Source organism: Choloepus didactylus, chromosome 19 (genome assembly GCF_015220235.1).
Source record: "Choloepus didactylus isolate mChoDid1 chromosome 19, mChoDid1.pri, whole genome shotgun sequence".
In the NCBI taxonomy this organism is placed as follows: Eukaryota; Metazoa; Chordata; class Mammalia; order Pilosa; family Megalonychidae; genus Choloepus; species Choloepus didactylus.
This window is the reverse complement of record NC_051325.1, coordinates 28,328,497-28,354,480: the sequence shown is the minus strand read 5'-3', so window position 1 is coordinate 28,354,480 and position 25,984 is coordinate 28,328,497. Positions and strand designations below refer to the sequence as shown.

At 39.7% G+C, this 25,984-nt stretch overlaps 2 protein-coding genes across 2 annotated transcripts in view; both read left to right on the top strand.

The window, feature by feature from the left end:
- The window catches only part of LOC119515247 (translation initiation factor IF-2-like), a 203,039-nt gene extending 178,058 nt beyond the window's left edge, over window positions 1-24,981 (top strand). The window contains exons 3-5 of the mRNA XM_037811130.1: window positions 13,542-13,605; window positions 14,030-14,085; window positions 23,121-24,981. Coding sequence (XP_037667058.1) covers window positions 13,542-13,605; window positions 14,030-14,085; window positions 23,121-23,202 — 202 coding nt within the window. The 3' untranslated portion in view covers window positions 23,203-24,981. The remainder of the gene's footprint in view (window positions 1-13,541; window positions 13,606-14,029; window positions 14,086-23,120) is intronic.
- Window positions 16,609-17,787, top strand: LOC119515145 (prostaglandin reductase 1-like). Its single transcript, XM_037810918.1, has one exon. It carries the CDS (start codon window positions 16,652-16,654, stop codon window positions 17,639-17,641), a length of 990 nt encoding a protein of 329 aa, XP_037666846.1. The 5' UTR covers window positions 16,609-16,651; the 3' UTR covers window positions 17,642-17,787.
- Window positions 24,982-25,984: the final 1,003 nt, after the last annotated feature.

Here is a 25,984-nt window from a genome sequence, read left to right as displayed (position 1 = left end):
CTTCCTTCCTTCTTGGTTTCCTTCTTTCCTTTTTTACCTGTGTTCTGAGGAAGAGAAAACCAGCCCCTGATTTTCTCACAGATTTCCGTATTTGTGAATTTACCCACTTGTTAAAATTTATTTGTAACCCCAAAGTCAATACTCATGGAGCTTTCGCAGTCACAAATGGACATGCATAGAGCAGCAAAACATTTAAGTCACCTGACATCCGTTCCCAGCTGAGGTTGACAAGATTAGGCTCTACCTTCTTGTTTCAGCTTTCATACTATAACTGTGTCCTTTTTTGCAGATTTAGTGCCACTTATTTATTTATTTATTTATTTGCATTTTTGTGCCTTTCGTTGGTGATATTGCTGTTTAAATGGCCCTCCAACATAGTTTTGAAGTGCTGTCTAGTGTTCCTAAGCACAAGAAGGCTGTGAGTTGCCTTAAGGAGAAAATTCATCTGTTAGATAAGCTTCATTCAGCCATGAATTATAGCACTGTTGGCCATGAGTTCAATTTAGAGAATCAACAATTTATATTAAATAAGGTGTCTTTAAAAAGAAACATACATAAAATAAGGTTATATATTGATCAGTTGACAGAAATGTTGTGATGAGAGGCTTATAGGAACCTAACTGTATTTCCCTTGGCAATGGTTCAGTATTCACTAATTCAGTATTCTCAGTGACTTTATTGAACATAACTAACGCACATAACGAGAATCAACTTTATTTAGTTATCCCAACTTTCTGACCGGGTTTTTGTTGTTGTCATTGTTGGTTTTTGCTAATAAGATTGGCTAAGAACAGCTCTGGAGTCCTTGCATCTCTAACATTCTAGGGATAATTTTGTCAAAATTATGAATACCATGCTTGATATTAGCCAAAGTGAAAAGTTTTGCTGTATGACTTTACTTAATACTTTAGTATATTACTGTACTGTAAAGCTACTTATTGTTTTAGAACTTCTAGCCATAAAATGGAGAGTAGGGGAATGGGCAGTATTTGTTCAGAAAAGGGATAGGTAGATCGACTCCCAAATGCTTGTAAGTGATACAGATGCAACAGCAGCTGTTCACAAGCCTTCATCATTCCTGCCTGCCTGATGTTACCTATATATTTTTTGTTTATTTGTTTGTTTTGGTGTTTTCATGGTTTGTCTTCCATACCAGATAGTTACTTTCTAGGCAGTTGGGACAGCTACTCAATGTTTAACACAGTGCCTTACATATAGTTGTTACTAAATAGATATTTTCTGATGAATTATCCTGTTTATTATATGTTCTCTAGATGTACTCTGCTTGTCGTCAGCAGAATGTGACAAACAATGACATTAGAAACATAGGGGTGCACAAATCACAGGTCCAGTAGGAACCTCTTATTTTCTGATAATTGAGCAGTACAGTTTCTACTTATGTGCCTCTCCATTTTGCCTTCATATTCAGGGTTTTGTAGTTATTTTATTAGTGAATAAACAGCAACAACTTTTCAGTACCTAGAGCTCATTATACGTGCCAGGTGCCCTCCTAAGCCTTATGCTACTTAGACCTCACAGAGCTCCTATGAGATAGGTATTATTATTTCAATTTCACAGATGATGAAAGAGAAGTTTAGTGAGGTTAATTAATGTGCCTTAAGTCATGAAGCTGGAGAGTGGTGAGTCCCTGTATGTTTTGTGCCCAAACCCTTTTGCATTGTTCATATCACCACTTGTGTGATCTTTATTCTTGTGATCTTGAATACTGTTTGTTCACTCCACCACCATGGGGTGTGGAGTAGGCAATTGTATCAAATGTTCAGTATGTGAAGGTTTGAATATTCATTATTAAAGAAGATCCTGGGGTTTGCAATCACAGCCCTGGTTTTTAGTAAGTGTCCTACCACTTACTTACGACATCAAGTCTCTCCCATCCTTGGTGTTCTCATTTGCAAAACGAGCCTTCATTATAACAGTGCCTTCCCCTTCTGTTTTGTTTGCTGATGTAAGGGTCAGTTGTGATTGTTTGAGTGGTAGCTTTTTATAAGTGCCCATCCATCACCTTATCATGATAACAGTTACAAAACTAGGTAACAGAGAGTAGCCTTTGAGCTTCCTCAGGGCTCCAATGTCAGGAATACATCCTAAAGTTTCAGGAACCATAATGGTGACTAATGTGCTTCATTCTGTTGACACAACACTACCATCATTGCTTAAATCCTTGTATCTGACGTAAGGCACACTCAGGTATCCATGTACCAGGTGTCGCTGTACCCTCCGTTAAAGGTTTCATGTTCAATAAAACTGGGTTAGGGAAGCATTTTCACTTTCTTTCCAAGATGGCTGACAAGAATCCTCACTTCCTGGTATTTTTATGCCTTTGTGTCATCTTCTTCCACATTGTGTCAGAAATCTTTGTGTGACCAAAAGAATATGGCAGAGATGTTAATGTATGATTTTTGAGGCTGCATCATAAAAAACATTGACATTTCTGTCTTGGTCTCTTGGACTGCTCACTCCAGGGAAGCCAGTCACCGTATTGTGAGGAAATTCAAGCAGCCCCATGGAGAGGCTCATGTGGGAAGGAACTGAGGCCTCCTGCTAGCACCAGGACCAACCTTCCAGCAATGTGAGTGAGACATTTTGGAAGCAAATTTTACAGCCCCAGACAAGACTTCAGATGACTGTAGACCTGGAAGACATTTTGGTTGTAATTTCACTAGAGGTTCCAAGGCAGAACCACCCAATTAAAGTACGTTTTCTTGAATTCTTGACCTACAAAAACTGTAAGACACAATAAATGCTTATTGTTTTAAGCCCCTAAGTTCTTGGGTAATTTGTTAAACAGTAAAAGAAAAATAATAATCCTCACCAGTACTTTATACCTTCCTAGAAATGCAAAATAATCTACAGTGTCTCTTCCAAGTTCATTGGTTCAATTCCCCACATCAAAAAGCAGTGGCATGCTGGTAGATGTTTAACATTGGCTCTCTTAAAACAAACAAACAAAAACTACCCTGATTTGTAGTGTTTGCCAATTTCAATAGTGTAAATATTCCCAGGGTGGCCAATTTCAAGCTATCAATGTGATGCCCCTGAATGTGGAATTGGGAAGAGATGCACAGTGGCATACGATTATATAGAATTTCCACTATACAGACACAATAGTAAGTTATAGTAAATAATTGGGGAGTGATAAGGTTTGAGTATTTATTACTTTTGTTTTTAATATGATAATTCATTGTAAGCATATATAATTTAACTTTTAATAGTGGTTATATTTAATAATCAGTGCAACAAGTTCTTGAAAATTTAACATTTCACTCTTGTGAGCTGGTATGAACTGGCTACAGCACACAGCTGCTGAAGGGATTTTTTTTGATGGCAGTATTATTCAGGTCCTTGTCTAGTTGAAATACTGTTTGTGATAAACTTCCCATTTATAATAAATTGTGTTCACATCTATAACAATTTGTATTGAGGCACCTGGACAAAACAAGTTTAGGGGTTTATGACACTTTGTTTGGTTGAAGTCATTGCTCTGAAAGGTGCTTGATTAGTTATTGGTCTCTAACTCAAGTCCTAAATATTCAGAGTACCAACAGTGGGTCAGCATGACATTCGGCCATATGAAAAGAAAACAACCGATCTTTGATCTTCGATCTTTGTAGTTTAGAGGAACACAAGCTCTTTACTATCTGGTCTAGGAGCTCACTTTCTACTTCCATGTGTTGCTCCATGGGGTCATTATTGTCTTCCACTTTCTCTGCATTTGGATCTGCTCTTGGCTTCTAGGAGACCATACAATGTACAGATTATGAATATGGGCTTCATAATCATAGTTGATTCGGTGTGTCCTTGGGCACATTACTTATGCCCTCTGATATCCAAATTCTTTATCTGTAAATAGGGTCTGTATGGGGACTCAGTAAGATTATATCTGCAATATGCTTAGCATAGAGCCCAATGCACATACTGTACAATATTATCAGCCATAATAATTTCAAAATAACTGGCTAATTCACTGATGGAATTCACTACTCAACCAATTGCTGACACCATCCTTAGCTGACATGAGCTCTGTATTTCAGAAGTTCATTCACATTATGAGTTGCCTCTTAAATCCTCATTCTGTTTCAACAGTATCTTTCAGTAGAGTTCATTCCTAGAGCAGGCAGTGAAAGAAGCAGGAGCAGGTGGTGCTTTTAAGTAGAGTAACCCCACCGTGGCCCAAGAAACTTCTCCAGTCTCTGATCAGTTCATTCACTCTTCCTCCCCTCTGCGGGGACAGGAGTGAGTTGTCCTAGTGGGAAAAGGGGCACAGTCCTCTCGTTTGTGAAAAGACGAAGATGGGGAGTCAGTCTTAGTGTAATGATTCCTTTCCATGCATCTTCCTCTCTGGGTTTTTCTCATATACCACTAGAATCAAGGCCCATCAAAGCAAGGACTTGTTAGAACTTCCTCTTAATTTGAATGGGGCAGAGGGTGGAGATGTTCATTACAGGCTATGATGGTTCCTAGGTTTGGGTAAGACACCTCTCACCCTAGCCCCTCTTGTTCTTCCAGTTATGTTGAAGGAAAGGTGGCATCATTTTCCCCAGGATACCACATGCCACCAGTTGCCCTCCTGTTTATTCCTCTAAGTAACTCAGAGTTGGAATGAAACATAGGTTTCAATCTCACCTCTACCTCTTACCTCAGACAAACTACTTAGCTTCTAAAATTCAGCTTTTTAATCTGCAGAACACTGAAGTTTTTACCCCTCATGGTTGTCATGAAGACTAATTAGTATGTGAAGTTGCTGCATATAAAGTACTTAACATGGTGCCTGGCAAATTATTAAAAACTGATATTTTCACAGATTGATCACGTATATGCAGGAAACACTTCTCAACACGACTGAGTGTTCTATTTGGATTATTCTCTCTTCATTTCACCAGTCAATTCAAGTTTTATGTTTCCTACTACCTCTTCTAATTCCTTTCTTTCCTTGCAAATATAGCTTCCAAGTAACCAAATAGTTTCCATTGTTGTTTGGACTACTCAATTTAATTCCCTAGAGCCACAAGCAGTGCCAAAAGCTAGCTGCACGTATGTATTTTTTCGAGCATGTGACTGCAGGTGACAACAATGTTGTACCTCATATCACGCCAAGAAAGTATAAAGAGAAACAGAGAAAGAAGAAAAGAAAAGCTCCATTCATGCTCCAGGGGGTGATGAGAGACAGAGGAGCTGATGACACAAAGCTGACTGCGGGGGCCATGTCCTCTGTCCCTGCCAGAAGAACTGACAAGCAGACTGTTCAAGAGACGCTCTCAGGCTACTCTGTCGGCTACTTGAATGCCTTGCTCCTTATCTGCCTCTTAGGAGGGGAAGCTCAGAGGAAGCCTTTGACGATCTGATCCCTGGGCTCAAACTAATCTTTCTCTTACTTGTGCACATGGCTGCACTGCCCACCCTTGGTACCCCCTTCTCCCCTCCCTGCATTTCATCCTGAAGATGTGAGATGCAATTCTTAGCACTGCACTTCTTTTACCACCTCTCCCCCCGCAAACATACCTGGATGAATCAATTGATGAAAGTAGTATGCCATGGAGTGTTGTCATAAGGATAAAGGTTATTTTTTTCTTGTAGCATTTTGGTTTCTCCTCCCTGGGTAACCTCTCTTTTTTTGTAGCTAAGATCTCTCTGTTATTATGAAGAATGGAATTCTTAAGCCTTGTAATGGCTGGACCAGAATAGGCTTAAGGACTCAGTAGGCACAATCCTGTGGCTGTAGCACTCATGGCAGACAGACTGGTAAACAGTCTGGTCCAATACTGTGTGTGAAGAGCCATGACAGAACTTTGCAGCAGGATTATGGGGTACATGGAACAGGAGGGTTGGACAGTGTTTCTGAGAGTGACATTTAAAGCTCCTCCCTCTACCACATCCAGATCCATTTGCTGCCTTATTTTGCCCAACTTGGGGTCCCACGAAGCTGACCCTTGGTGTGGTGGATACTGTCATGCGCCATCCAGACCCCCTTTTTGGGAATGAAAGTCTCAGTCCCCCAACTGCCAGAAGACAAACCACAGATGACAGCTCTCCTTAGAATTTGCCTCTCCTGAAGAAAACTGCCTCAGGTCCTGCCGCCTTCTGGGGCAGCCCCATCCAGTGACCCACCATCATGGGCATACAAAGGTCAGGCCCCCTTGTTCCAGCTTGAGAGAAATTTGAAGGGTAATCACAGCTCCAGAACTCACATCAGCTCATCTGAGGCCTTTTGGGGGATGTACCGCAGCCCAGTGTCTCCTCTTTCCAATCCTTTTCCTTCCCCTCCCTTCCAAGAGCATTCCCCACTAAGTGTCCTGCCCACTAATCCCCATCTCCTGTGACCTCCACCCATGATGCCTGTGGACTGTAGCACCCAGGCTTCCCATCTGGCTGCATTTCTGATGGGTTCGGTCAGTGGTATGAGATCATACGTCAGAGGAGAGAAAGGTGTTCCCTCCAGGCACCTTCTTTGCTTCCACACTCTCTCTGGCAGTCACTGGTTCTTCAGGGGCAATGATTCTTACTGTCTGTTCCCTTCATCCTTCATGTCTAAGAGCTTAACACTTCCCTCTGCGGCTAGTCTCTGGAGGCCTCAGCATGTCTAGTTGGTTACTTTAACCCAATTTACATCTTTGCAAATAGATCTTTCAGTTTAACCTCAATTTAAACCTTGTTTTAAAAAGCTGTCTCTCTCAAAGAAAAAAATCCCTAATTTGTAGTATTTGCCAATTTCTGTGGGATAAATATTCCCACCATGACCCAACAGGATGTCACTGAAAACATAGTTGGGAAAAGATGTGCGATAATAGTTCCACTATACAGATATAATAGACTTACATAATCTTATGAGCTTATTTAATAGTAAAATTTAGTAAAAAATGAGGGAGGGTTGAGTTTTGAAAATTTATTACCTTGTTTTTTAAATATAGTTTAGGTGACTGTAAGTTAAATTTTAATAATGGCTATGTTTAACAACCAGCTTGCAAAATTCCTGAGAATTAACAGTTGACTGCGAGTTGGTATAAGCCAACTCAAGCACACTACTCAATTGAACTATCTGAGTGGGATTTTGTTCAGGGCTGAAACCCTGTCAGATATAGGTTAGAGGATCAGTTAACCAAGAAAGTTACAGGTGGGGTTGAGAAATAAGTGTTTGGGGATGGAGGCGTGTGGTTGAGGTATTAGGAAAGGAAGGGGTAGGTAGTATCCAAGACAGAAAGTATGCATGTATGGATCAGATATGGCCACTCACGAGATTCTCAGTTTCCCAAACAGTGGGGACTGCAAATGTCACATGCCTTTGCCTGCCACGTGCTTCTGTCTCTTCTGACAGCTCTGCCCCTTCATGACTATTGGCTATATCAGCTACACGATGGAGGACAGAATGAAAAAAGAAACCTGGAGCTAGAGTCTCAGAGAGTACATTTGGTTTTTCAAATGAACTTTGCCATATTTCTGGAGTATGAGGTCAAGGACCCAAGTTTGAGTTCTGTGTCTCAAGAGAGTGGGTGTGGCTGAATGGTGATTTAATTGGGTAGGAGAAGATGGAATCCAATCAACTGGAAAAGGTCAAAAGACACTGAAAATGATTGAGAAGACATTGAGCAGACAGGGGTGAGTTTGCAAATTATGCAAGTTTTTTTTTCCTCCTTTTAAAATCAGTTCTCTTCTTTATTTTTATTTCTACACTTATCCTGAAATTATGGAAAGGATTATCAGTGTTTTGGCAAGTCTGTTTTCAATAGTTTCAGATAAAAAATACAGAAATGAGGAGACAATTGATTTTGAAAAGTTGTCCGTGCCCATATTTTCCAGTAGGGTCAAGATCACATTTTCAACACACCCAGATCCTGGCTCAGTGCTGTCTACCGGGTCATGTATTAATAGAGCATCCATAACTGTGTTCTAGATAATGATGAAGTGCCTCTTGAGGCTGCATGTTCCAAGTCTGATGTCAACTGTGCCAATATTCTGAGAGAAAAAGACAACCTCGACACCCTTCCTGTGCTGAAAAAGTTCCTTGAAGTGCTTCTGAATCCATGAAATGGGCCCTATCTCAATGTGGATAGAGCATTGGTCCTTGCTACGGTTATCCATGGAGCAAGAGTGAAGCTTCTTTCTGAATCCTGGGTTGCCAGGATCAGCAGGGAACTCATTTTTAGGAACTAATCAGAAATTTTTCATTAACTAGTAAGTCATTGCACCTAACTAATGATGGGTATGTGTTAGTATCACAGACAAACTGTCAAGTAAAAACAGAAGCACTGTTTCTATGATTTCCTTTGAGCCAGAGAAGGAATGACGGAGTGATGGTGAATGGAATTTCATTTGCTTTTTCTGATACACTTTTTTTTTAATCAAATACATTTGATTATATTTTGCGTTGTGTGTAGCACTTCATAGTATGCACGGTCTTCTTTTACCTCCCCCCTCCAGTTTCCATCCAGCCTTTTAATAATATAGATAGCAGCAACTATGATTATTTATGTGGAGTTTTACAGTTTATAAAAGTCTTTTGCTTAAATTATTCCAGTTAATTCTACCATTACCCACAAAGTGATACTGTTAGTGATCATATATTTTGCTGACGAAGCTGTGTTCAGAGAGTTTCAGCAACTTGCCCAGGGTGAAAGGGCTTGGAAGTGGGACAGTTGAGATCCATTCCGTGCTTCCAATGATCCAACATTCCCGCTTCTATATTTCTACCAGACAGAGTTATGCACAGTCCCCTTGCACTCTTCTTTCAGTGTGATTCGCTACCACATCTGAGGGCCCTTCTAACAAAGGCTGAAGCTCCGTTTCTTGTCTCTGCTTCCGTTTTCCTGGTGAGGACTTTGGTGCTTTGTAACCAATAAAAAGACACACCAGATGCTGAGAAGAGGGTAAGACCCTGTTATCTAAAGAAAACTCATTTCAAGATTCTCTCTTTTTCTTTCTGTCTCTCAAACAAAGCAGCAGGGAAACACAGCCCTGTTTAAATGTCTCCATGGATATTATCTGATATCTCAGAGTTTGTTAATTTTTTCCCAGTCCTTGCAAACAGTTTCACAGGTAGGAGCTCCTCTCAGTGGAAACAATATCCCTGGCACCTGTCCCTGTGGCTACTGTCTGGTGCTGGGGAATAGGAAGGGACCAGGCTCTCCAGAGTTCTGGGGAGACAAAAGATGCTCTAATAAGTTACCTGTTGAGTTAAGTTAGGGAGCAGGAGGTCTTGGAGCAAACATCAAGTAGGAGGAGGGAAACTTACATTAATTGAGCACTGACTGTGTACCAGGAAATTGTGCCTTACTTATTTCATTTAATCCTCAAACTACATTATGAAATAACTACTCTCATTCTGTCCCATTTATAGGTGATGAAACTGAGGATTGGATGGTTTAGTAAAATTTCCCAATGTCCTATATCATAAGCAGCTAGGGAGTGGTGGAGAAAGGATTTGACATAGTCTTCTCACAGTAGTACTAAACTCTGTTCTTTAGGTTATGATCCAGTTCTGCTTAATAGTACAGAGTGATACAGTCCAAATCCTTAGCAGAGCTCCTCACAATGGACTTATCTCCAGCCTCTTCAGTTGTGAAGCACCATTAGTTGAAAGGTGATTCCTTTCCCCATTGAATTGCCACAGTGGAATTTATTACTCATTTGTTGGACAACTAAATTTGCATTTATCAGTGATATTTCAAGGAAGAACATCTCAATTTATTATATTTGTATTCTAGTTATTTGACAATCCTCATATGCTGCCATGTTTCTATTTACATAGTAATCAGATATATGAAGTAATGAAGATGTCATTTGAGGCCATCTTGTCCTTTGCGATTTAAATAAAATTGGTATTTATCTCAATTCCCAAGAGTCAATTAGGAGAGAACACCCCCATCCTACTACCAGCGTGTCTTCCCATCTAACAGCTTTTGCATCCATTCCTTTCTGCACAGCATTGTAGATATTATCCAGATCTTATCTACCAGCCAGTCTCTTCACTTGAAACACCAGATCCTACTCCTTTGCTCCATAAAATCGCCCATCTCTTTCCTGACTTATAAGTTTACTGGATCATTCTTATCAGCATATAACTATGCCATTATTTATTCCATCCTAAGAAAAACCCTTCTCTTATCTTCACTTCCTGCACCAAATGCTTTTTTGCTCCTTTTTCTTTGCAGAAAAATTCTTTTAAAGTGTTGTCTACACGTGAAATCTTCAATCTCTAATTCCTCTCCTCCTATTCTTTAAAACATTCCAGTCAGGTTCCACCCCCACTTTCTTGCACAGAAACTGTTCTTGTCAAGGTCATCAGTGATAACAATTGCTAAAAGCCAATGGTCATTTCTCAGTCTTCATCTTACTAGACCTATCAGCATCGCTTGACACCATCCTTCACTTCATTATTAGCACAAAATACTCTGATGTTTTATCTTCTACTTTGTTGTAACTCCTTCTCAGTCTCTTTAGCTGGTTCTTCATCTTCTCTCTGACCTCTTAAGGTTGGACTGTTAAAGGATTCAGTCCTTACTTGTCTTCTTTATTTTCATTAGTCTCTTAGGTTTCTTATAGTCAGGACTGTAAATACCATCTGTATACTGAAGACTACACATGCCTGCCTCAAGAACCCCAGTGACCTCTCTCTCCCACAAATGAAAAACTGCCTTCATATATTCTTCTCTATTTTCCTGGGATTCTACTGTCCACCTTGGCCTTCCTTCAGAATTTCAATTCTCCTATATTTATTTAAGCAAAGAAAGTTAACTTTCTTCTCATTGCTTAGCATTGCCCACTATAGCTTCGTACAATACTGCATAAGAAGACCAAGGTCTGGCCATTTGCCATGCAAAAACACTTTTTTCATCTTTAAAACATACGGACTTCATCAACAGTCTTTAGGAGAGTGTGGCCTAGCCAGGCAGAGGCCATTCTACCTCAGTGGAATAATGTATATAAGTTAGAACTTAAGGGAGAGAATCAAATCATGACATGTTTCATAATATTTATAGTTTGTCCTATGCCATGAGAAGTTTTGCATATTAGTTAATATGTAAAATAGCTGTCAGGAAACAGAGGAAGCCAAGTGAAAAAGGAAAGTGGTAACTGGACATTGTAACTGCCAGTCTTCCTGGGTAAAACAGAGGGAGGCCAGTCACCTTGCAGGGATTCTTAGTTTGGGTGCCTCCAGAAGCAGGCCTTTAGGCAAGGACATGAGGGCAAGTAGCTTATTTGGAATGAAAGATGATCCCAGGAAACACTATTGTTGGGCATTTAGTTTGTTTCCCATTTTCTCTACTTACAAATTTAATACAGTTTCTATGTACGTGTTTATATGCATGAGTATTTCAGTAAGATGCATTTTTAGAGGTGGGCTGTATTGGCTAAAGTGAATGCAGACTTAAAATGTTGATAGAAGACACAAAATTCTTTTCTAAAAAGCCTGCACCCATATATACTTGTGTTACAAGTGTTTCAGTACCCATTCCTTCACACCTAGGTCAACATTGTGTATTGCCAACCTCTTAAATGCTTTTTTTTTTCCCTTCTCCTTTTGCTAATCAAAGAGATAAAGTTATTTTATTTTGGTTTGCATTTTACCACTGCAAGTGAACTTGAGCATCTTTTCCATGTGTTTATTGAACAGTTATTTCTTCTTTTGTGAACTGCTTATTCATAGCCTTTGTTCGTTTTCCAGTTGGCTTGTTTGTCTTTTATAGAATACTGTGTAGGAGTAGTTTATATATTCTGGATATTAATCCTTTGTCTGCAATGTATGTAGCAATATTTTTTCCCTGAGGCCATACCCCATTATTCATTGCTGATTTTAGCACCTGGATTCCTGTCTTTCTCTTCACCATTACTCTTATTATTAATGTTGGCAACTTCAATATTGACATAGGTGACATCCTGCTCCCTTAATTCTTTGACCTCCCCTATGCAGTGGCCTTTTCCTCTGTCCCGTCTCAGCCACTCCATCGTGATTATAACCTAGACCTTGCCATCATCCACACATGCAGCTACTCTGAAATCTCAATTTTAAATCTCCCATAATGTGGGTACCAGCCTTCGCCCTCCTTTTTCACCTTTCCTCGGGGCCTCCACACAGCTACCATTTTCCATCATCTACTACCCCCTGCAGATTCTTACCTCTCTCTTTGCCTAACATCGATCTCAGGGTACAGAATTATAATCATTTCCGTGAAGACACCCTTGTTCCCTCTCCTTCCATCATATCCTTCTGCAAAACTCCACCCTAATTAAGCCCACTTATTCATTCATTCCCTTCTTACACTCACGCAGCTGAATGTTGCTGGAGAAAATCAAACTGTATCATTACCTGACCTCATTTCACTTTTATCATCCTGGATGTCAAATGTGAACTCAATTCTTCCAGACAATTCTAGTATACATCCCTAGAAAATTTAGTTTCCGACTGTCCGAAATGACTCCTTGACACTTTCTGCTAATATCCCCTCATACCGCAATCTTAGCATGTGAACTGGCCTCATATTTTACAGAGAAATTAGATGTATTCTGAAGAGAATGGCATCTTCTAAATATGAAATTCACCAATATATTTGCTCCTGTATTCTTACTCTTATGCAAAAGGTATTCCTGATCTTATCTCACACCAATCCACTGGTTCTCTCCTTTTGCCTTTTGAAGCAGCTTTGCTCCTAAAATTATTCCAACTCTCCTTCATTATGAGTTTTTCTCATTTTATTACCAGTGGTCATTTAGGTTATTTCCATTTTTTTTTTTTGTCTTTAAGAACAATGCTATGAATTTCCATCACATTCGTATGAATGCATTTATGCAAAAGTTTCTTAGATTACGTAGCTGGGAATACAACTGCTGGGAGTAGCAGAATTTTCTAGTGCTCACCAATATCCGTGTCCTCCAGTTCTTCTTGTGAATGCAGACTATGTTATTTCAAATTTCCTTTTCATTATCTAAGGTCTTTATTCTGAGTTACGGCTAATGGAATGTGAGCGGAATGATATATGCCACTTCTAGGCCCAGCCCATAAAAACCTCCATGTAGCAGCCCTTTCTCTCCTGCCCGTGTGATGTGTAGATTAGTATGCCCCTCCTCACATGCTGTCCATATGTGACTGTGTCAGGAGCAAGAAATGAACTTTTATTATTACTGAACTTGGGATTGCTCATTACAAAGTTAACTCACTCTGATCAATAGCCCAGGTCATAGGGAATAAAATATTCAATTTAACTAGGTAATGCCAAATTGTTTTACAATGAGATTCAATCAGTTTACATTCTGCTCAAGAGTGTATGAGATTTTCTCTTGCTCCATATCCTTGCCAGCACTTGGTATTTTCCAAGTTTAAAAGTTTTGCCAACTTTATGAGTATTAAATAGTATCTCAGTTTGCTTTTGGTTTTAGTTCCCTAATTACTGATAAGGATAATTGACTTTTTAAAATTTTTAAAATTGACTTGTGTATATTTATGGACCATTAATATTTTCTCTGCTATGAAATGCCGTTGTTTTCCTAATTTTCTATTGAGTTGCTTATCTTTTCTTTTTATTCATTTGTAGAGATTTTTATATCATGGATACTGAACCTTTCTTGGTCATGTGTGCTGCAAATGTCTTTTCCCAGGTATGGCTTATCTTTTTACTTTCTTTCTGGTGTCTTTTGTTGAATAGATGCTCTTGATGTAAATGTAGTTGAATTTATCAATATTTTCTCTTATGGTTTGCATATTTTGTATCTCATTTAAGAAATAATATTCTATCATGAAGTCCTTAAGATACTCTCTTCTGATTTTTTTTTCTATTGCCTTTTACATTTAAGTGTATTATCAACCTGGGGTTTATTTTTGTGTACAGTATAATGTTGGGATGAAATTTTATTTTTTTTCCTCTTGGATAGTGAATTTTCCTAGCATCTAGGATTTTCAGTGAAATTGGCTTATATGCTTACCTTTCTTGTATGGTCCTTGCCTGGTTTTCTACTTGATGTCAAGGTTGGGTTAGTCATATATAATAAGTTAATATGTGTCCTCTCATTTTCTATTTTATAGAACAGGAATCAGCAAACTGCAGCCCATGGGCCAGATTCGGCCTATCACCTGTTTACGTAAGTAAAGTTTTATTGGAACACAACATGCTGATTCTCTTGCATATTGTCTATGGCTGCTACTACTGTGGCAAAATTGATAGTTGTGACAGAGACTGTATGACCTACAAAGTCTAAAATATTTGCTATCTGGCCCTTTAAAGAAAGGTCTAGTACATGGGTAATTTTCATAAATATTTCTTATGTTCTTGGAAAGAATGTGTATACTCTCATTTCGGGGAACAACAGTTTTTCTGTAACCACTAGATCAAACTTATTCATTAAGCCATATTTTAAAATTTATTGTTGCTGTTTTTGATCTATCATTTAGTGAGGAAGGTATATTAAACTGCTTTATGATGATGGTTGATTAGTCATTTTCTCTTTGAGTTTCTTCCACTCTTTGACTTTGTGTATTTTGAGGCTAACTTATTTTGTGTTTAAGGGAATTGTTTTCTCTCTTTTTATTCGTATGTAGTGATCTTCTTTGGAAAGTATTTTTTTTTTGAGGCTTAATTTATCTTATGTTATATTAACATGGTTCTAGATTTTGGTGGTATTTGCTTGCTATATCTTTTTCCATTATTTTACACCCAGCCTCCCTGGGTCTTGATGCTTTAGCTGTTTTTTTTTGTTTGGGGGAATCTTATCCTTGCCTAGGCTTCTAGGCAACCATCTAGAGGCTCAGAGAACCAGGATAGCTGTGCTCACAGGTGCTAGGAAAAAGTACGTGTCGAACCGCTTCTGTTACCTTTGTGAAGCTCTGAAGTAACTTGGCACCTTTCTCTTCAGACCTGATGCTCATGCTTGGAGCCTTGCCAGGGTTCTGTATGGAGAAGGTCCTCCCCAAGGTCTGGGAATGTACCTTTTGCCCCGACGATTACCACGGGATTCTCTTTAGCATTTTTTCCCATGTGTATTTTGAGCTGTGGTTTTCTTTTCCTATGTTTCTCTGTCTATTCCATCCCTTTTACTTTCTACTATGTCATAATTCTTCAAAATTTCTGACTTGCTCTTTATCTTCTCCCCCTGCCTTTTTCTTTTCTTTTTTTTTTTTTTTTAGCTTCTACTGCTCTTATGGACTCATGTTCTTTAAAATCTTCTTTTTTTTCACTCCAAGAGGGCAGGTAGACATGTGTGCTCATTTCCATATGGATTCAATCCCTCATAACTCTTTCTTAACACTATCAGTTAAGTTATATATCCATGACTTACTCTGGTATATAGTAGTTTTATTATTTAAGGCTACTTTGAATATTTTTTATTTCATCAATTTTGCTTCTGAGTGTACAGTCAAATTCTTAGAGGGTGACTCCCTATTTTTGTCGGGGGCTTTAGTGTTGGGCTCGTGCTCTTGGCTTCAACTTTTATGATTATTGGAAAGCAATTGGGCATAGAAGAAGATTCCAGTAAAACTGTAATTTACTTCTTTTAAAATTTGTTCAAGCCACTCAAATTCTCTAACACTTAATGTATTATAATCATACAATACCCTGCATTTTCTATAAAAACAGTGAGTTTTGAAATTAAGTATTCCTGAATTTGAGTCCCTGATGTACCAATGTTGAGATGTGATCTTGAGTAAGTTGCTTAATTCTTCTGCACCTCTATTCTCTCATCTTTGAAATGGGATAAATAGCTTCTTTCCAGGGTTGATGTAAGAATCAAATAAAACAGTTTGTTAAGTACTCTTCAAGGTACTTAGGACATAGTAGAGTCTAAATGGATGTATCTATTATTATCATTATCATTATTGTATTATTCATTCATGCATGCATTCAACAAATGCTTATTGAAAGCCCACTATATATCAGGCATTGTTCTATGTGCCTAGGATACATCAGTGACCCAAACAGCCCAAGATCTGTGCTCTCATGGAGCTTATGTTGTAGTAGATTTATTGCTATGAAATAGATCATGTATATTTTGCAAGTTGTTGTATCAGTAACAAACCAGCAAAAACTCAGTGGCTTAAAATGAGATGCATTTGGTCTGCAAATTGGCTGGATGGTCCTGGCTGGCCTTGCCCACGTCTGGGAGTTGACTGGCTGTTGTCTGATCTAGCATGGCCTCAACAGGACATGTGAGGATGACCAACTTTGGACAACTCAGATGCCCTCTACATGTCTTACTCTCTTGCAGGCTAGCCCAGTAATGTTCTCATGGAAGTGGCAGAGGTGTAAGAGCGAGAGTGGAAACACATGAGTGCTTTTCAAACCTCTGTTTGCATCATGTCTGCTAATAACCCATTGCCTAATCAAGGCACTTGGTCACCTCAGATTCAGAGAGAGAGGGTGCTACAAGGTTACAAAGGGCGTGGATACAGGGAGGGGTGAAGAATTGGGGTAATTAATGCAAGCAATCCACCACACCTGTAAAACATAATTTAGTGTACTGCTTATTTGCAGGTGTGCATGAACTACATATACGCCACTGTTACTTCCCAAGACCATTATGTGAACTCATTAAGAACCAGTATGCAATGCTTATTTCTACTTGCCTGAGTGTACTACTGTAATTCCAGCTTTAAAAACAACATTTAAAAGAAATACACTAGCTTGCAACTAGCAGACTCTTGGGCTTCAGGATGGTTCGTGCTAAGAGCTGGACCCTGAAAAAGCACTTTGAAGGCCTCCCTACTAATAGTGACTTTGAGTTGAAGACCACTGAGCTCCCACCCTTAAAAAATGGAGAGGTCCTGCTTGAAGCTTTGTTCCTCACCGTGGATCCTTACATGAGACCGCTATCCAAAAAACTGAAGGAGGGTGATGCAATGATGGGGCAGCAAGTGGCCAGAGTTGTGGAAAGTAAAAACTCAGCCTATCCAACAGGAACTATAGTACTGGCTCATTCAGGCTGGACAACGCATTCCATTTCTGATGGGAAAGGGCTGGAAAAGCTGCTTGCAGAGTGGCCAGACACGTTACCAGTATCTTTAGCTCTGGGGACAATTGGCATGCCAGGCCTAACAGCATACTTTGGCCTACTTGACATCTGTGGTGTGAAGGGTGGAGAAACGGTGATGCTTAATGCAGCAGCAGGAGCAGTGGGCTCTGTTGTGGGGCAGATAGCTAAGCTTAAGGGCTGCAAAGTGGTTGGAGCTGTAGGGTCTGATGAAAAGGTTGCCTACCTTAAAAAGCTTGGATTTGATGTTGTCTTTAATTACAAGACAGTGAAGTCTTTGGAAGAAGCTCTGAAAAAAGCCTCTCCTGATGGTTATGACTGTTATTTTGATAATGTAGGTGGAGAGTTTTCAAATGCTGTTATCTCCCAGATGAAGAAATTTGGAAGAATTGCTATATGTGGGGCCATCTCTCAGTATAACAGTACTCTGCCACCTCCCCCAGGCCCACACCCACTGACTGTCATCTACCAGGAACTCCGCATGGAAGGGTTCGTTTTCACCCGCTGGCAGGGAGAGGTCCGTGAGAAGGCGCTGAAAGACTTACTGAAATGGGTCTTGGAGGGTAAAATCCAGTACAATGAATACATCACAGAAGGATTTGAAAACATGCCAGCTGCATTTATTGGATTGATGAGAGGAGATAATTTGGGAAAAGCAATAGTGAAAGTATGAGAAAAATGACACATGGAAGCTGGATATCGTTTTGTTACTCGATTTGTGTTTTCCATCATTTGGTAAAAATGTATACTGCCTTAATCATCTAAGAAATAGTAACTGTAATGAGTTTTACCTACCTAATAAAAGACATTTAAGTAAAAAAAAAAAAAAAAAAAAAAAAAAGAAATACACTAATCTAATTTTATTCAATCCCTTGAGGCATAGCAAGATCCAAAATATTGATTTAAAGGAAATTGCTCGAATCAAAGGGCATAGAAGGGTCAGCAGAAGAATGAAGGCTGTTAGTTCAAAACTTGGCAATAGAAAGTGCTTGTGGGCCACATAGATATTTGATGCCCAATCTGTAGGGTTGCAGGAATATAGTGTTGAAAATCAAAGGGCATAGGATAGCTCAACTAGCAATCAACTGGACAGGCAAGTGAGAGCAAGGTGTGCTCTGTTTCCAGAGGACAGAGTCAAGCAATGGGTGAGGAAGTGCAAGACAGGCAGGAAAAGTTAATAGATGGCCTGATTGCCAGGAGCCCATGATACTGCAGCAAGTCTCTGGCCCAGATGGTAGGATGTTAAGATCCTAAATGTGGGGTCAGGAAAACACTGGCTGAAGAGGAGGCCCATGTGAAGGCCCTTGAGTGTGCATGAGTGGACATGGACAACATCTTTCACCTTTTGCTTCACCTTTTTGCTCATATATATACGTAACTGTAATTCTTGCCTTGCTCCTTTGATGACTATATAATGTGCATACACATTATTTTCTACCTCTTATTTACCCACTGGTGACCCATGTAAAATGCTGCTGCCCACTTTCCTTAGAGTGTTGCTGATGAGGCTGCACCTCCCTGGAATTTCTCTCCAGAATGGAAGTTTTAATAGTGCACCTCTGCACAGTGTGCATTCAGTGATTTCATTTGACCTTTTGATTAGTAGCCAGGAAGAATATGACTCATGTCTGTGCTCCTTTCTCTTGATAGCCATCATACTATAATAAGAATCTGCACACTTGTGTGGTCTGTCAAAACTCAGAATTTTTCTTAATAACAATTTTATGTACCTTGTAGTGCATGCTAAAACAAATATTTTCCTAAAAAGTATTGCCAACAAAGTATTGCATATAGCTCATTCCCTCTTCTTCCCCACCTCCAACAATGAAAATCTCCTTTGTACATCGAGATGATTTCTCTGTTCTATGGTTTGACCAGGCAATGACCAAACCAAGATGGGAGCTCCAGATGAGAGAAGCCATTGCATTGTGTCCAGGCCAGGGTCTGGCTGTCATTGCACAAAAGAGAGACTTATTTGGGCCCTCACTTGGAGTTGCCATGGCTAAGTTAATTACAATTAAGGTTAAATATGGGGTTGCTATCAAATAAAGGTCACAAGACTGGGTTCTAGTTACCAGGCTTGGGTAAAAGCATGGTCTAGTAGGAGCAGTCCCAGACTGGGAGCCAAAACTCTTGGGTAAAATTACTAGTTGCCCACAGGCTGGTGACATTTGGGTAATGCTTGTTATAGCATCCATCAAACACATGAATGTTTGTTACTTGATGGACAGAGACTATGGCTGGTAAGTCTGTGACTTCCCCCTGGAAATTCATTCCAGTCAAAGCAACTGTCCTCTGCTGTTCAAAGATTTGGCAGTCAGGCCAAAGCATATGGGATGTAGTGGTGCTGTCGATGCCCTGTTCAGATCCCATTATTGGCCAGAAGAATTTATTCTCCAGCTGCTGTTTGTGTTGTCTGCCCTTCCAGAGGACTTCCTTTACGCACTGTCCTACATCTTGCTTTTTCATGTGATGTTATATTTTAGATGTCTAACATTCCATACTAGTAAATTAGTACATTAGGCCTCCCTATTGTTTTTAACAGATGAACATTATTCCAGTTGATAACAAATTTAGTTAACCAATCCCCTTCCCCTTCTAGTCTGCAGTCAGAAAGGGGTCTATCTCTGTGATGCCATCATGCTTCAGAGCACCCCTTGGGATCAGGCTGAGACTAGATTCCAGCTGAGACCACACTCTTGCCCAGCTCTTTTCCCTGCCCTGTGCTGCTTTCGGCCCTTCCCTTCTGAGCACATATCTTCACTAAATCCCCATGTTAGGCTCTGCTACTGGAAAACTTAATCACAGATGTGGGACTACAGTCCTCTTTTCTTGATGAATTGGAAAGCACAGCCTATTGTGTTTAGCTGAGAAAGGGATGAGGAGGAGGGAAGGAGTGGCGAAAGGTAGGTAGGGCCTGGGTTGAATGAGGCCAGGTGCACAGGTGTGGAAACCTGAATCTTTGAGGTGGTAGAATTGACATATGCACTCTCTCTCTTTTATCTTTTTATTGAGGCAGCATCAGCCAACAGTCATGTCTGTCTTTCTGGTCATTATGGGTATATGACCTTGTTCCCACAACCGCCTTCTCATTGATTCCATCCTGAACTTTCCAAACTAGGGCCAGGCGGGCGAGGAGACTTGTGAAAGGCACCCTTTCCCAATCAGGTGAGTGATGGGAGCCCGTTTGGCCAGGGTAGGCTCCTCCAGAAGTGGCCTTGTCTACCCTGTTTTCTTGGCATTGGGCTCCCCATTAGGACCCACTCAATGTGACAAAGGAGCCCTTGGTGACCACCTCACCTCAGGTGAACCCTCAGCAGAGAAAGAGCAGAGGAGGCAGAGCTGGGTGACTCAGACACATGCGTGCATAGGTTAGAGGAGAAACAACACTGGGAACTAACAAAGGTAAAAAGAGGTGCTGAAGACTGAAGGTAAAAGAACAACAAGGTCTGCAAAAAAATCTGGACTCAAACAATCTAGACTCTATGTCTCTTAGGCACTTTTTCTTTTCAGAAATTCCTTTTCACCCTGTGTCTTGCCTTATACTGTTAAATGGAACTGACTGAATGAAAGTTCATTTTATATTTACTTTTAACTTTTATGTCAGTAATAGGAGCACATATCACAAAATTCTGAGTTCAAAAGTATTCGTGTTGCAAATAGTCTCACTCTTACCTTGTCCCCTTGTCACTCAGTTCATCTTCTTAGAAGGACAATCTCTTAGTTTCATTAGTATCCTTCCAATGATATTTCATCCATTTGTAAATATATACGTGTGTGTGTGTGTGCAGGTACATATATTCCCACCCAAATGACAACATCCTTTATGCACTGTCCTACATCTTGCTTTTTCACGTGATGTTATATTTTAGATGTCTAACATTCCATACTAGTAAATTAGTACATTAGGCCTCCCTATTGTTTTTAACAGATGAACATTATTCCAGTTGATAACAAATTTAGTTAACCAATCCCCTTTTAGTGGTCACTTAAGTTGTCTCCAATTTTGACTGCACTTTAACTTTTTTACATATATAGCCCAATCGCCTTCCATAGGGTGGTACCAGCTTACAGTCCCGTCTGCACTGTATGTGAATGCCTGTTTGTCTACACCAGGGGTTGGCAGGCATTTTTGTAAATAACTTATGGGGATCCTGTATTTTATGCATGGTTGTTTTGTAAACCCAACAACTTCTCTAATAAATAAATAAATAAATTAATTAAATTATTGTAGCATAGCCATGCCCACTTGTTTACATATTGTCTATGGTTGCTTTTACATATAACAGCAAAGTTGTGTGTATGTGTCAGAGAGAGGGCATATGGACCACAAAGCCAGAAATATATATTCTCTGGTACTTTACAGAAAAAGTTTGCTGACCCCCCGCTGTATACTGTGTCAAACTTTTTGATCCTTGCAATCTGATGTAAGAAAAAAGGTATTTCATCATAGATTTAATTTATATTCCTCTCTGTATGAGTGAGATTGGAAATTTTTTTTTATCTTTTCTGCAAACCTTGCATGCATGGTTTTTGTTTGTTTTTCTCTTGAGGAAATTAGCTCTTCTTCAGTGACATAAATAGCAAATATGTTCTGTTTGTTATTTCTTCTTTTGATTATCATATTTATTTCCAGACTGCAGAAATATTTACTTTTATGTAATTGGATGTATCAAACCTTTATTTTGTGCATTCAGGTTTTCTGCCACCTTTAGATGTATTTTACTCACTCTTTGTTTATACTTTCCTTTTTAATATTTACACATATGATCTATTTTGAATTTTACTGTAAAGTGTGATGTAGTGATTCCCCCTTGTTTTCTCCAGAAGGCTGGTCAGTTGCCTGAAGTCCATTTACTAAATAACTCATCTTTCCTCTGATTGTAAAGACCATCTTTATCGTAAACTAAATTCCATTTCTATTTGGCTCTATCTCTGAAAGTTTTACTTTGTTCCCTTGATCCTCATGATTTTAATGATTGTGGCTTTACAATATGTTTTATTTTCTGAGGCAGCTAGTTTCCCTTCATTACTTTTCTTTTTTAGAGTGAATTCTTGATTATTTTCACTGTTTGATTTTTCCATATGAGAGTTAGAATTAGCTGTCTAGTTTAAAAACATGCTCTGGTGCTTTTTCTCCTCTTGAACCTCTGAATCTGTCATGAGAACAAATCCCAGTTAGTCTGTTGGAGGATGAGAAACCAAGAGGAGCAGAGATGGGTCATCTCAGCTAAGACCATCCTAGACCAGCCAGACCCTGGCTGGCTTTTGAAATGACCACAGGCACAGAAGCAAGCTGGTGAGATAATGGCTTGACTTGGCCCAGATTGGCAGAACGTCACAGACCACCTATAGAACTGTGTGCAAGAATAGATGTTTTTTGTTTTATACCATTGAGGTTTTGTTGTTACACACATTATTGTGACAATAGGTAACTGGCAAAGGACTAGGTGAGGTCTCTTAGGGAGGCAGTGCCCACAGAGACAAAAAGATGGCCTAGGCTAGAGTCTGGAGCACATGCATTTGCAGAGGAACTCAGAATGTGGTCTCACCTTCAGTTATCCTCTTAATTCTAAATAATAATACCTACATGAACAGTGTCTTACTCAGAACAAGTATCAGAATTTGATACATGTGGTCAGTAGCCTGTACCAATAACTCTGTAGAGTGGCCAAATCCATTCATTCTTTTATTCACAAACTATTAGTAAGAGCTTCTTTATGGGAGTGATGGTTAAATTTTCAAAAATGAAAATGATATAGTGCAAGTCACTTAAGGGCTCCCAGTCCAGCGGGACAGTCACACATATGAACCACCACATGGTATGAAAACTATTATAACAAAGGGCCGTGCAATCCTTAACTCTGATTGGAGGAGTCTGGAAAGGCTTCATCCCAGTCTTGCATTCAAATAAAGCAAAACCAAGACCACAAAGAATATATACATTGATGTCTGACAAGAGGTCAGATATCTGCTTTCTAATACTGGTTGTGGCCGAGATGGAACTAGCTGTTGACCAAAACCATTTCCTTTGCATCCCCCAAACTCCTTTGTGGTTTCGTGTGGCCATGTAATGAGTTCTAGCCAGTGGAAAAGCAGGTCCATTAAAACCTCCTCCATGTGATCATCTGGGTTTCTTTTCCTCCCACCAGCTGGATGCAGAGACCAAGTGACCTTGGCAGCTACCTGTTGAAGATGGCAGAGCCTCACGATGGAAGGAGCCTGGGTCTCTGATTGGTTGGAACTGGAAGCATCCTACCTGCCAGTCAGGAGCATCCATTTTGGAATTAACATGAGCATAAATAGACTTCTCTCATGTTTGAACTATTGCATATTTTGGCATTTATTTGTCACAGCTGGTATAAAACAAATCATAGCAAAATCCAGCATATAGGCTGACATTCATTGCTGGAACAAGCTTTTGTTATAAGCAATAGTTTTATAGGGCATATAGCAATCCCCCTAAATTCAAACCATGTAGAACAACCCATGTTATTTAAATAAACTGCCTAATATAGGCAGAATATGTGGAGATCTTCCAGGAGTAAGGGGATTGCTCTGGGTGAACTTAATTTGAAAAGGCTCTTCAGAAATGTGAATCATGAACAGCATATTGAAGGATGGAGGTGACTGTTATAGTAAGGAGAAAAAGTGGGCACTAATAGAGGAGGAATAGCCTCACTATTTTTAAACATTGAGGACCAATAGCCTTTGATTGTTATCTATGGAGTAACCTACACTTTTTGAAGGGGATGTGAGATTCCAACATATCTGCTGCCTCTGCTACCATCAGCCTGATATCCTGGGAATTCTGTTCTGGTTGTGTGATGTGTCTGCCTTGGTAGGACCACAACAAGGGCAATTGATTTAAAGACTCAAAGTTGTCAAGCAGATGTCTGTGCTCTGTGGTTAATGGATTAAATAGCTTGCCTTGAAAAGACCCAGGTTCCCTGTCTCAGCAACATGGAAACTTCCAACACAAGATGAGCTCACAAGCCAGGGTGGGCCTGGTGGACAGTCCTGACTTCTAGCCCAGGTCAGCAGCTTGTGGGGTCCTCCTCTCTTCCCCTGAGCAAGGGTAAAGGAAGATTTATCAAACCTTTTAAGTACATCTTTTTTTGACCCACCTATTACAGATAATGCTTTTTTCTTAAGAAAAAAAAACAACAACCAAAAAGCAAGGTAATTAAGGCATTAGCAGGTGACCATGATGCTAAGAGTAGAGAAAATTCCCAATCCAAGCATTTTGCCTGCCCTGCTGAAAGGAGGACATCTACCTGATGAACTTTTCATTGGGACAGTCTTCAGGGTTGAATACCATGGGGTCTGCTGTTCACACGGAGTAAAACGAATGGCACTGGGGATGAACATGGGGTGGTACTTAGTGTCATGGGAAATGTGGGCAAAATAGAGCAGTGTTGGCTTTGGGGGCTTAATGCATATTTATTGAAATCTTGGCATGGAGAACTTGGGCACATTACAGACTTACCACGTCTTCATTTTCTCTCTGTAAGAGAAAATTCTCTGCTGACTTAGGAAAAAAAAGTATTGTTTTGAGGGCTGCTGGGTAACAGCAAAAATCAGGATAATTTGGGAGCATTGCGGCTACCTGGCCCACATTCCCTTGCCCCTTATTTATTTACCTAGATCTTTCTCTTACTTTTTTGTTATTGTTATTATTTTCTCTTTTTATTTCTGGATTCATTATTCTTTACTCTTTCCATCATGTGCTGTTTATTCCTGGTTATCCTGTGTATCTTAAAGGTGAGCTAGAAAACTGTCTTGCCCGTGTTGGATGCTCAGTAAATTTTTGTTGAATGCAACTGTATTATAAAAGTGTTCATGGTGATTGCTTATGAATCACGTTTCGTTGAATGGTGTGCAAGGCATCCAAATTTTTATCTATAACAAATAAGCTGGAATAAAGATCTGGCAAGCCATTGGACTACTCCCCTAGTTTTCCTTTATTGTCTGACAACACACTATAGAAGCTTAAACAGGTTGTTACACACCAAGATGGTCTAGGTCTCTGCTATTCTTTGATTATATTTTCTGTCTTTCTAGTGAATTCTTTGGAAATTCCTCCTCCCCTGGTTTTCAGTATCTTAGAATGTCACCTTGAGCTGCTCTTCCCCAAATAATTCATATACTATATTCATTCCTAAGAATAAATAGCACTTGCATATTCTGCTCTGTTCCGATGCACTTATTTCTCCCAAAGCCCCATTTTACAGATGAAGATATAAAGTACAGAGATGCTAGTGACTTGCCCAAGGTCATAGAGCTATTAAATGGTGGAGTCAGGATTTGAACTGAAGCCTCTTTCCTTACTCTATACTGTATCTAATGCTGTTTTTCTATGCCCTGACTACCTCACCTGTTGTCAGTTCCATTCCTTCCTTTTCCAATCTACTCCTAGCTAAGAGCTAGCTAATTTATCTATATTCTATGTCAACGCATGGGTGGTACTTTAACTTGGTACGGTGCCCCCAGTGATGGGAATTTCAGGCACCCTGGTGTTGAGTGCATTAGATGTTTTAGGGAAAACAATTATTTTGTCTTCAAGTCATAGCTTGTTCTAGGCCACCCACCCGTGAAGTTATCTGAAACAGTGGGAAGAATTTAAAGACCTGGGATTTTATGACTGGCTAACACCCTCAAACCATCCAACTGGTTTGACACACACATTGTCAGTCATTAGAGATCAATAACTTATTTAGCAATCCAGTGGAATAAATGGAGTGTTGGGACATAAATAAAATGTGTAGAAATTGAATTTCTTTTAGCTGTCACTGTGAACTCCTCTCTGCCTTATTATATCATGTCTAACACACCTGGAATTGGGCCTTTGTTTCATTCTTGCCTGTTCATGACATTGTGGGCAACTCAGAGCAGATATTCCTATCATTTGGCAGGTGTGGGGAGAGGCAGGCATTTATCAGACATTAATTTTTTACTGTTTATTTATTGACTGAGTAACTGTACTGAGCACCTTCTTGGTGGAAGGCATGAGGCC